Below are 12,907 nucleotides of genomic sequence, written 5' to 3' on the forward strand. Positions count from 1 at the left end.
GTTCTTATGGGTGAACGCGAGGCACATATTAGCTCACTACCTTTAAGGGCTGTTAAAGGCAGATACCCCAGGTGACACCACGGGGAGGTCAGTGTCCACTTGAGGTGAAAGCCGGTCAGGACCGTTCCTTGGTATCTTTCGTCCCCTACGTCATGTCATAATTTGCTTCGTTTGCAAATAATTCTATAATAGGCTTTATGTTTTCAAGAACATCTCTTGTGGCATTAAATTCCAAAAGATTGTCGCTTGGCTCTATTGAACCAATAACACTATCACTAAATAAAGTTAAGAAATACACAAATTTGAAGGAATTATAATCGTTTGCAACGCTGAAATTTTTTAAACCAATCAGCAATATCTGAAGGAAGCGTTTCCAATTTGAAGGGGGCGGAAGTACCATTGCACTCTGATTTTAGAATCAACGAATACTTTGCGATCCAGTGAATTTTATCTAATACGAAGCGTTCTATACACCCAGGAGCAATTTCCATGGAGTTGCTATTAGGTTGTGTTATTTGACACAAAGACATATGCCTAGGATCGGAATCTAGTGCCACTATATTTATTTTATTTTTGGGCCAAGGTCATTTGCGACATTAAAAATTTGCTGCAACATAATTTTACGAAAAAGTAATTATCCGGAACCAATGGTGTTACTGTTTCTGCAACACGAATTATGATTGGCGGATCATTTGTGAAAATAATCTTCAGAAGAAAAATATACGCTTTGGGAACTTGTCCACTATGCGATACATATACCTCATCTAGATGTAATGTACACTTTTGACGAAAATCTTTAAGAATCGTTTCTATTTCAGTGTCGTTACCCAAATGACGTTTTCGAAATGTACAAAGCAGTTCAGATGAGGTTGGTAATTTCCAATTGTAAATGTTGTTCCAACGGTTATATTGAGCTAAGGAACAAAGTATCAATTCTATTTGTTTGTCCAGAGTTTTTGTAGCTTTACAAAGATGCTCTATCACTAAATAATGTTAAGAAATACTCAAATTTGAAGGAATTATAATCGTTTGTAGCGCTGAAATTTTTTAAACCAATCATCAATATCTGGAGGAAGCGTTTCCAATTTGAAGGGGGCGGAAGTACCATTGCACTCTGGTTTTAGAATCAATGAAAATTTGGAAAATCCAGTGAATTGTAGAGTTGCGTCGTTCATGAACGAACCGGCTCAAAGGAACGATTCCATGAAAAGAACGAACGGATCCGTATCCAGCTCATTCTTTTATATCGTTCATTTAGATCGCCGATGGACGAGTCATTGCTGCTTACAAAATTAGCAGTATTGGTTTTGCAGTCAAACTCTAAACAAACGCTGCGTTAACGAAAGCAGCACAAATTTCCACACAAAACAAACAATGATTCAGAGAGCTACTCTCGCTCAGTAACTCACCTCATTCAGTAGCACATCTCGGTCATATCTTTCTTTTGCATCATTCGTTCATCTGGTTCTTTCATATCAAAACCACCACCACAACGTTCAGAAACAAAACCACCCCCATTAGCACACAATGTGTCATTCGTGAACGAACACTTTCAAAAGAACGATTCGGTGAAAAGAACGACGGAGTCATATGCAGCAGAGAACGAACGACTTCAAAAGAAAAAAATACAAATGTATTGTTGAACGAAAAAGAGCCAACGAACGAACTAAACGACCCGGATCTTTTTGGTGATCGGAATGAAAAAGATCGATCCGCTCAATGAACGAGATTGCCCAACACTAGTGAATTGTATCAACTTAAGCTACAGGTTGTGGAGAATTTTCAACTTTCATTTTGTAATAGATTAGGTGATCCTGCTGCTACTTCCATCGAAGTAGAGCCTCCGCTACCCGAACATCAATAGGATTGGGCAGATCCCTGAAGCGGTGAGAACTCTCTGAATCTCGGCCAATCAGCTTTCCCATGATTGACGGAAAGTGCGGAGGTGATGAAATCGGGCTGTCTGCTGATGGAGTCAATTATGGGGAGATGGTTTGATCCAAGAGAAATGGCTATGCTCGCAAACTGTTACACTCATTTACCATTCAAAACATAAAGCTATAAATCTGTTCAGCCAACGCTATACCCCTCTGGTCGTTCCGGAGGACCGAATGCCACAAATAACGAAGTACTTCAAAATCCCCAAGACCAGACGGTTATGGCCTTCCAAATAATGTAATGCATATAACTCGGGACACAACTGCGGTATGTACACATTAAGCAACTCCTCCTCGGCAGTTCCACAATTTACTTACTTTTACAGATTTTTTTAGCTTTCCAACCAAAAACAACTTTTTCCCCATTGTGTGACGACAGTAAACGAACGGATTCAACTGTAACGAGCGGCGATTAGAACGATGGATTGCTTGCCTTGGTGGCTGGTTGGTTGGTTGACTGTCTGCCTGTCAGCCAGGTTGTTGTTGTTGCTGGCTATGGCCTAGAGTAGGTATATGTATCAAATGTATTTTCGTATTTTCCTTTAGTTCATTGCTCCAACTCTTTCGGTACAAACGTGTGTGGCGGTCGGTCGCTGCTCGTTCGGTTAAATTGCTTAAATGTGCGTGGCGCTGAATGTTGTTCACTAAAAACATCTGAGCACAAATAGTTCCCAAAGAAGGGAAGAACAAATTACTGAATCAAAGAAATACCACCACTGAGATGGTTCATCTCATCGAAGTGGCGCTGAAAATAATTAGTATTTTGACCACGAATTGTAATGGCCAACCAACCAAGCATAGAACATAAACAAATCATAATTTCATAATTATGTGTGTGTTACAAAAACAACAACAAGTGATTTACAATTTTATTGTTTAAAAATTCTAAAGAAAATCCACCATAGTCATCGTGATAATATTTGTACCCTCTCAACGGGTTCTTTTTCATGTGAAAGAAAAGTTCTTAGCTGTTTCCCCCAAACCATCATTCAGCCTGTAATGGCAAACGAATGAACACCAACAGCGTTGTTCAAATATCGCCGCCCCAGTGTAGGTAGAAAAAGGAAAGAAAAGAAATCATTGAGGCAAATCATTAATAAAAAAAATGTAAAGAAAAAAAGCAAGAGAAAAAAACGAATTAAAAATGCAACAACATTAACATTAGCAGTTGAAGTTCATCTTTGCTTGAGCAACAACTGCCAGCCGGCCAGCCAAAGCCACACATCACAACGACAATGGGAGCAACACAAGCTGCTCCTGTTTTATTGATGCGATGCAAGCAAGTGCCGCAGAGTGCAAAACAAAGTGTTTGAGTTCACAACAACAATAACAACAAAGAAGAAAAGCATGAATGTTGTAAAACAAAAAGAAACCTTTATTTTGAACAAGTTTGACATATAAAAATTGTATCCACATACTTACAAACATATCTACTTGCCAAAGTACTTACATGGGAACGCACCGTAAAGCAGTCACACACACCTAAACTCCTCTTAGTCGAGGAGATAGGACATGGATATTCTGTGTGATGGGAGAAGGAAAAACCTGTTGCACCGCAACCGACCATGGAAACAACTGACATTCTCTATGAGAGTGTCGTAGAAATAGATAAGGAAGGTAAAGGAGAAGGTGTTGTTTTGTTACTGGCTTTTGTGTGTGCGAGGTTTTTTCTTCTTCTTTCACTTCTTGTTGTGTTTCCTATGAGAAAAATATGTGGCCAATAGTGACAGTCATACACAGGTTACAACAATGAATTACAAAAGAAAAACAACAACAAAAATCAAGTGTCAGATAAAGTGAAATAACACACACACTCTCAAGACATCAAAATCCCCCACTGCCTTAGCCTGACCTGACTGAGTATGTTGTGTATTAGTATCATTCACGGAGTTTAGTAATGCAATCAATCTGAAGAGAAAAATATCTCTGGGACAAACGAACGAACGAAAAAAACGACCCGCAACGCAATGTAACGAAATCAGTGCTTTAAAAAAACTATGTGAAAGAAAAATCAGTGTAAAAAAATCATCCATCAGCATTGCTGCGGCAGTGAAAAAAATGTTAAAAAACCGGAAAGCTGGGAAAATGCTTCTTTGCCTCTTGAAGAATTACCGGATTTTCATTGACCAATAAAGTTCAGCTTTGTGTTGTTGTTGCAACTGTGTAATTATTTAACCGGAATCTTAGCCAACGCATTTAAAAATCGCGTGTGTGTGTGTTGTGTGCGAATGGGAATTACACGCCACTTAACAGTGGAGCAAAATGTTTGTTTTTGTGAAATTCAATTTAAAATATTAAAAGAAAAATATAAATTATTCTATTGGTGCGAAATAATCTTCTGTTCCAAAAAAAGAGAGTTCAAATTTTTTACCATTCAACATTTAGCATATTAAAAAAAAGAATAGTTCACAAAAGCCTTTGATTCCCAATGAGAATGGTTTATTTTAAGGATTTTCAAAGTAAACCCACAAATTCGGTCAGAAGTTAAAGTAATGCTTAGAAAAGAAAAGGATATCTTTGTATAAAAGATTCAAGATATTATGATGACAAAATATACGAACAGAAAAAAAGACTACCAATGGGATCGCCGGCATCACCGATCATTGCGGACATCGTAATGTAGGAATTATTGGACGCTGTAATAGATAAAATGACGAATAAGCCAAAGTTAATAACGAAGTACGTAGATGACATTTTCTGCATAGTGAAAAAAACAGAAATTGACAACACTCTCACTTCTTTTGACAAAAGCATTAAATTCACTCATGAACTGGAAGAAAACCAGAAACTGCCGTACTGGACGCAATTATAATTCGACAAGGAAACAAATTATCACTTGATTGGTACCAAAAGCCAACAGCAATAAATTTCTATTCTAAGGACCCACGACAAGTCAAAATAAACACCGCTACAAACTTTATTACCCTTCTCCAGTCGGCATTTGTGCTAGATTTCCGCCGATCCACGAGTCTCTGTCTGGAATTAATGCCTCGCATGAGGCAGCTACAATTGTTTCAGGTATACGGTCCGATACAATGTTATCCATTGACTCTCCAGTTGTTACCTGTAGAATGTTTTGGTGGTATGTTACGTGGTCCTTACTGATCCACTCGTCCATCGCTTTAAGTCGAATAGCTGCGACAGCCGCTTCATACTTTATCTGGATTTCTATTGGGTGTATATATAGAATAGTTTCTAATGCCCTCGTTGATGTTCTCCTCATTGCGCCGTTTATACTTAGACTGCACATTCGATGGACTTTCTGTAGTATTTTAATATTACACTTTTTATCCATAGCTGTCCACCAGACTACTGAAGCGTATGTTAGAATAGGTCTAACTACGCTTTTGTATAGCCAGTGTGTCATCTTAGGATTAAGACCCCACTTGGCGCCTATAGCCCTTCTACAGGTTGACCAACATCTATGAGCTTTATTAGCTCTCTCTTGAATATGGTCTTTCCATTTAAGTTTCCTATCCAGAATTACTCCCAGATTATTGACTTTGTTGGAAGTATTGATCGACTTGTTTAGGAAAACTGGTTCTTCAAAGTGTCCCAGTTTTGTTTTCCTAGTAAACAGACATATATCCGTTTTTCCGGGTTTACATTAAGACCTCTTGGACTAGCCCAGTTGTACGCTAGTTTTAGGGTTGATTCAGGTCTCCACACAAAACCATTGAAGAATTGATAAAATAGACAATAGAAACACAAAAAAAAACTGAAAAAAGAATGGAATTTTGGCGCCCAATCGTGGATTTGTTCAGGACAAATTTTGTCGCCCAATCGTCGGTCTGGTTTCCTATCGTGGATCTTCTCATAAATTGTTCAGGAGCAAGAAAAAATCTTGAATTCTTTTAAAATGAAATTGTGGCGCCCAACGCATGGTCTATACAAGTATACAACAACTCTTAAGCTGTGTACAGAATTCTTTTTTTAGCAAAAATCCATGATAACAATTTTTCCCAATCCCCTTCCACCGCAAAATTAAAAAAAATATACAAGTGCAGTTTAGGGACACTTCTCGGATCGTCAGGAAATTGTTTTCTGCATGATGCCCAACCTTTTTCGAAAGAACAATTTTTTCGTGGACTGGTTCATACTTCCTGAGATAATGTGCCAAAAGCTCTAAATAACCATGTCGACACTTACTCAAATGGCTGACGAGTACTAAATTTTTTATTTTTATTCCAAACGTACATCAAGTTCCAAAAAGTCTATGCTTGAAAATATTTTCGGGCACCTACCTCACAAAAGTTCACCATTTTTGCTCAAGTGCACTTTCATGGCTGCTAGAGGACGGTTTGCACTTTTTACAGAAGGGGTTTATTGTGGTCTAGTTAACAGCGATATGATTTTTTCGTGGGCAAGTACATGCTTCCTAAGATATTAGTCCAAAAGCTTTAACTAATGTACTTAATGGACAAGATAACTATCGGAAGTATAGATTGACATTGGTCCAACATCTGTACATCATTTACACTTAAATCATGTTCGAATATGGTCTATATCGGACCACTCCTTTTGGTACTTCCCACACAAAATTTTTCGCAAATGTGAAGTATAGATAGTTTACCACATACCGGCCTATTGCTTTGTAAGAGGTTAACAAAGTTTCTTTGTCAGCACCCCAAGCGCTGCCGGCCTTTTTACTATTTTTGATCTTATCGCAAATAGCTTGGGCTTGCGCAGACGACTTAAACATGCTATCGAACGTCACATTTTGGTTGTTGTAGCAGCTTCTACAAGTGCATGTAAATCTTTATTTTATTGATTCGGCTCTGCCTCCAGCTCCAAGTTCAGAAAGGACGCCACCTGAATAGGTTTAGTCCAAAGAGAGAGAGAGAGGAGTTAAGTCCGTCGGGTTGGCTGGGCAGTTAAACAGGTGCTGCGTAGTATGCGGACCGGTGCCACATGCCGGGCAGATAATCCGCGTGCCATCAATCCTGGCCCAGTAAGAATTGAGGCGTCTGCACCAACCAGATCTAAGTTGTGCCAACACGACTCTAGTTTGTCTTGGCAGCTGTTGTTCTTCCTCTGCCACGGGTGGTGGATGATCTTCGAGGACGATATTCACACTGTAGGCTGCCTGAGCCTCTGCAACCGCATCAGTATGAATGTCTCTTAAACCTGCCTGGTATGTACGTTGATCTAGAGGTTCTCTTTTATATCTTTGGACCTCTCTCTCTCTAGATCTCTATAATCCTCACCAGATGGTGATTTGGGTGGTCTCGCCTACAGCATCCAAGCAAGTACTACATCGTCAACATCCTGTTGTCACGACGCACAGAAAGGATCTTTGTCTTCTCATGTAAATGGTCCACTGCAGACATGAGGTGACACCCTGTAGCTGTTCTCAGGGCGGCATTCTGACAGACTTGTAGTTTATCCCATTGCGTATCACTTACGTTAGCAAAACACACGGGCGCCGCATAGCTTACCACAGACCGACCTATCGCGTTGTATGTGGTTAACAAGGTTTCTTTATCTGCACCCCAAGTGCTGCCGGCTAGGGACTTGAGGACCTTGTTCCTGTTTCTCAGCTTATCGCAGATAACTGTAGTATGCTGGGACGACTTATACATGCTATCGAATGCGGCCCCTAGGACTTTGGGGTAGTTTGTGGTCGGAATAATTGAACCGTCGACCTACACATTCAATGGGAGCTTCATTTGCGCCGTCCATGTGGTGAACAGTGTGGCTGTTTACTTAGTGCTGGATATTTTCATATTCCTCGCATGGAAAAACTCTACAAGATCAATGAGATAGGCATTTAGCCTGTCACAAACGTTACCGATATTGGGACCAGACGCCAGGTCCGCGTACGTCGGAGGGCATGGAATTGTAGAGAGGTAGAGGTTAAACAGATCCGGAGATCCGGATCCTTGGGGAACTCCCTGCTTCACTCTACGGGATTTGGACTTCCTGTCTCTGAATTCCATGTATGACTGGCGACCACACAAATAGTTGATGACCCAGCGTTTCACACAAGGCCGGAGGGTAGTATTCTCGATATCATCGAACAACCTAGCATGGCTGACCGTATCAAACGCTTTGGTCAGATCCAATGCCACCATCACTGTTCTGTGACATGGTTTGTCCTGGTTGAGTCCTCATGTGGAAATGGCGTGCAGTTCTGTTGTGGTACTGTGCTGCTTCCGGAACCCGTGTTGATGATCTGCAACTAGATAACACGTTCTGATGCTGGGGAGGAGTAATGCCTCGAGTATCTTTGCTACTGGTGATAGAAGTGAAATCGGCCTGTACGACTCACCTTTACTGGCATCTTTGCCAGGTTTCAGCAGCGGGACCACCCTGCCCATCTTCCAGGCATCGGGAACAATTAGGGTGGCTAGCGATAAGTTGAAGACCTTACTTAAATACTCGACTCCTGGGTCATCCAACTGTTTTAACATCACCATAGAAATTCCGTCAGGTCCAAGCGCTTTGGATGACTTTGCGCCTCGGATAACATCTGCAACATCATCCATCGTAAATTGCGGCGGTTCTTCCTCGGCTGGAAGAGATCGTCACAGCCACGCCGTTAAACGTGACAGATGTCCGATCGTCTCTCCTACCAGGGTTCGATAGCGCCTTAACCGTTGTCCACAATTTATTACAGCCGGCTCCAATGTTGCAGCACTTCAGATGTTCTAGCCGCTTTTTCCGCTTGTGTTCACTGACTAATCTATTGACTTCCATTGTCAGTTCGCTGACTCTGGGGTCGTTAGGTTTCGTGCGGCGAAGCTCATCACGCTCATTAGCTAATCCCGTCGCCTCTGCTGGGAAATTGGCTCTAATTTCAGGTATTCGACCAGCAGGGATAAGGCGAGCGGCTGCAGCAGTGATGATGTCGCGGAACTTCCTCTCTGCTACCCGAACATCAGAGGGAAGCGTTGATTAGTGAACTCTCTGAAACCTTGCCAATCCGCTTTTCCATGATTAATGAAAGTGCGGCGTTCAGAGGTTATGAAGTCTGGTGGTCTGTTTATGGAGATGAGGATTGGGAGATGGTTCGACCCAAGGGAAATGACGGGTTTCCATGTCACGTCATTCGTTAGACTGGGTGACACGATGGATATGTCAGGTGAACTGTGGCAGTCTCCTCTAATCCTGGTGGGTGCGTCCTCGTTCGCAGTGCAGAATGTGGAGCTATATATTTGCTCAGCCAGATCTGTGCCTCTCTGGTCATTACCTAGAGCTGAATGCCATAACTCGTGATGTGCAATTAAATCCCCTAGGACCAGCCTGAACAGTTCCTAAAATGCACCCATCCTTGGCACCCGTTGCATCTCATTGACACCGACCTATGGTGGATGAGACGTTGACAAACGGTGCAGAACCATGGCCCGGGGTTACTATCAATCCCGGCACGGACCAAAAGATAAAAATAAAGACGAACACGAACAAGTAGTTGCTGAGGTGACGGCCCCTGGCCGAGAAGATGGTTCCTCGGGTCAATCCGGTACATAGAACCGGCCGTCGTGGGATTGCAATATTTTGGTGTAGTTAGTAGTCGGAATTAGTACTAGATCGACCAATACGATCAGTGGGAGCCTCATTTTAGCTGCCAAATGGTGAATAGTGTGGCAGTGTATTTACTGGTGGGGGGAACTCACTGTTTCACACATATAGTTGATTAGCCTACGTTTCAAACATGGCTGGAGAGTAGTCTTCTCTATATTCTCGAACAGCTTGGCATGGTTGGTGGTATCGAAGGTTTTCGATAGGTTAAGAGCAACCATGACTGTTCGGTCGTGTGTGTGAATATGGCGTCTAATCCTGTTTTAATACAATGCATTTTCCGAAATCCATGCTGAAGTTGGGCAACTGGAAAACAGCTTCTCATAGTGTAGTGCCTCTTGAATCTTTGCTACTTGCGATAGGTGTGAAATCGGCATGTACGATTAACCTCTGCTGGCATCCCTGCCAGGCTTCAGTAGCGGGATCACCCTGCCAACATTCCAAGCTTCTGGTGCAATATGAGTGGCTAACGATTGATTGAGGACACTTGTTAAATACTCACCTTCGGGTTCATACACTTGCTTAAGCATTACCATCGATAGTCGCTTTGGACGATTTCGAATGGCATCAGCAACTTTGCCCATCGTAAATTGTGGAGGTGCCTCCTCGGCTGGCAGGGCTCTTCTTATACTGCGTAGCACACTTCTCTTCGCCTTATCACTCTCGGGGTGCTCTACGAGCTGCCGGTTAAAATAACACGCGCACCTCTTTGGGTCAGTTACTGTTACGCCGTTGTAAGCTACAGCCGTCCTGTCATCCTTCTTTCCCGGTTTTGAAAGTGATTTAACCGTTGCCCACAATTTACTTAATCCTGTACCAATGTTGCATTGCTTCAAGTGATCTATCCACCTTTTTCCGCTTATGTTCGCCTACTAGTCTGTTTACTTCAAGAGTAAGCTATCTAACCCTCGGGTCTTCAGGGTTTGTACGACGAAGGTCATTTGCTAGTACTGTCGCCTCTGCTGGGAAATTTGGTCTTATTTCGGGTATTCGATCAGCAGGTATTTAGCGAGCGACTGCTGCAGTAATGATGACCCGGAAAGTACTCTCAGCTACCTGAAAATCTGAGGAAATGAGTAGCTCTCTGAAGCGGTGACTGGTAAAATCTCTGAACCCTTGCCAATCAGCTTTCCAATGGTTCAGGAAAGTATGGCGTTCAGAGGTGAGGATTGCAGGCATTACTGGTCCTCGGCAGTTCTGGTTTATTTAGTCCCTGTACCATAACTTTTTGTCTTTATGCCTTTTTTTCTTCTTAGATAGTATTTCGTATTATGCTCCATTCCAGAACTTGCGAATTTTTAAAAATAGTAGACTCTTATGCTTGGTTTACATTTACGAAATCCACTCGATTTCAACTGTCAAATCCATAGGTTAAACGTCAAATGAAATCCAGATGAGATTTCATTTGACGTTTGAGCTATGGAATTGACAGTTGAAATCAAATGGATTTCGTAAATGTAAACTTAGCATTATTTGCTCATGAGTTTTAAATTTTAGTCAGAAATGATGTAATGAAATGTTAAAAAACGCACCCAATCCGGTCAAGTCTAAACGCGGTATTAGTCTTTTATGTCAGTGTAAATTTCACTGATATGTCATAGTTCATCTGATGAACATCGAAATGAACTCCATAAATTTCTTGAAGTTTAAATTTCTTGAAATTATGCGTCTCTAGATCGACTCTCTCAATACCCTCTGGAACAGAGCATATATTCATGTTTATTATTTGTAATCACTTTCACCCCCATTGATATTTCGAAATGAAAAGCATTTTCAATTTCCAACTCGTTTTCTTCTTGTGACATAGATCAATGTTATCGGTTATTAATGTAAACTCATTTATTTTTTTTTTTTTGTTGATTTCCTATCAGTTTCAAGTGTTTTTTGTTGTATTGCATGTCACGCAGACTTGACATGTGTGTATGAAGTGGCTTTTTCCGCCTGACGGAACTCACGCATTATTTATCCAAATCTTCTGATGTTGTTGTTGCTGTAGGTTATGAATTGACGATTATTTGTTTTATTGACATGTTGACTGATTACAACAATTAATCAGTAGCACGATAACACTTTGTACAATCTTTGAAAATTGGAAATATGTCAAAATTTTTGATATTGACAAGTGACCCGATTTTTCACGGATGGAAATCGATTGTTAGAAAAGATGGGGGATGAGTATCAAGTTTGAACACAGAATTGCAGAAGTAGTGCAATTGAATTCTTGTTGTTGACAAGGCATGTGTGTGGCTTATGGTGAAGTAAAATGACCTGGGAGACTGGATTCTTGTTCTATGAAAATTTTAAATGAAAAATATTTCCTTTAATTTTTTTTCATTTGACAGTTTTTTCCTTTATAAGTTTTCATTTCACATTTTCATATAAATAAAATTGAGCATCTGCTTTGTCGGCGCTTAATAACACCACTGGTCCTAAAAGGGTTTTGGGTATTTGCAGGCTGTAATTGATTTCTTAGATGTGCTAAAGCAGGTTTAGACTTCATTTTCATATTGATCGTACTTATATATTAAACATAACGGTACTGAATCCTAGATCTTGTTTACTTAATCTATTCTTAATCATAGCAATAGCAATCCTTCAAACTACAGCTGTTAATCAACTGGCCTACTTAACACAGCTGATCAATATTGGGGTAGTTCACATTGAAAGATTTATCGTTAATAAAAAACACAACAGTTAAAAACCACTTGAAGTAGAATAAATAACATATTTTTAAGTATTTGATGAAATGATACTCTTTTGTCACACATTTCCGCTGGTTGCACAATATCTAAATATTTACACAACCAATCAAAACATGCATAAATTGTATCAATCTAAAATAAACTGACATAATTATTTATTACAGAAAGGCATAACCACCAAATGAAATGTAAATGTTTAAAAAACATAAATTAATTTGTGAATAAATGTCTATAACAAATTTCAATTAAAAAAGCGCTGTGAAAAAAAAGTGAAAACAATTGATAGTGAAATGCCGTTCGAGTTCAATAACAATAATAATAAAAACAATAAAATATGTACAACGTGACAATTCAATGGATGATATGCAATACCAATACACCAAGTCTGTGTCACCATCATCATCAGCAGCAGCAACAACACCCTCATCATTACCATATCAATAAAAATCACAATATTTACAAATGATTTGCTCCGGTGGAAGTCTACAAAATAAAGTTGCGGGGGGTAAAAAGAACAATATCATGCAAGATATACGACTACGCATGGATGACCACCAACATCATCATCATCATCAGCGGCAGCAGTATCAGCACCATACAACACCTCCGCAACACCATCATCGTCACCATCAGCAGCAGCAACATGTGTCGACGACATCATCACATCACATGCCCAGCAGCTTGGGGCGACAACAACCACCAGCAAATACAATTCATGCTTTACCTCAAATTAGCATAGGGTATGTA

The 12,907-nt window shown here is 40.4% G+C and overlaps 1 protein-coding gene across 9 annotated transcripts in view; it reads left to right on the forward strand.

Moving 5' to 3' along the window:
* The first annotated feature begins 2,412 nt into the window (after nt 1–2,412).
* The window catches only part of LOC141402216 (EGFR adapter protein-like), a 33,101-nt gene continuing 22,606 nt past the window's right edge, over nt 2,413–12,907 (forward strand). The window contains exons 1-3 of one of the 9 annotated variants that reach the window (XM_073983080.1): nt 2,503–2,987; nt 12,325–12,348; nt 12,415–12,900. In XM_073983080.1, the coding sequence (XP_073839181.1) occupies nt 12,623–12,900 (278 nt within the window). In that variant the 5' untranslated portion in view covers nt 2,503–2,987; nt 12,325–12,348; nt 12,415–12,622. Of the gene's footprint in view, nt 2,988–3,819; nt 4,202–11,296; nt 11,451–12,324; nt 12,901–12,907 lie in introns of those variants that run through there. The other 8 variants (XM_073983077.1, XM_073983074.1, XM_073983075.1 and 5 more) reach the window with 8 other exon arrangements.

The sequence above is a fragment of the Musca autumnalis genome, unplaced genomic scaffold (assembly GCF_047663935.1).
Source record: "Musca autumnalis isolate F117 unplaced genomic scaffold, ASM4766393v1 scaffold_4, whole genome shotgun sequence".
In the NCBI taxonomy this organism is placed as follows: Eukaryota; Metazoa; Arthropoda; class Insecta; order Diptera; family Muscidae; genus Musca; species Musca autumnalis.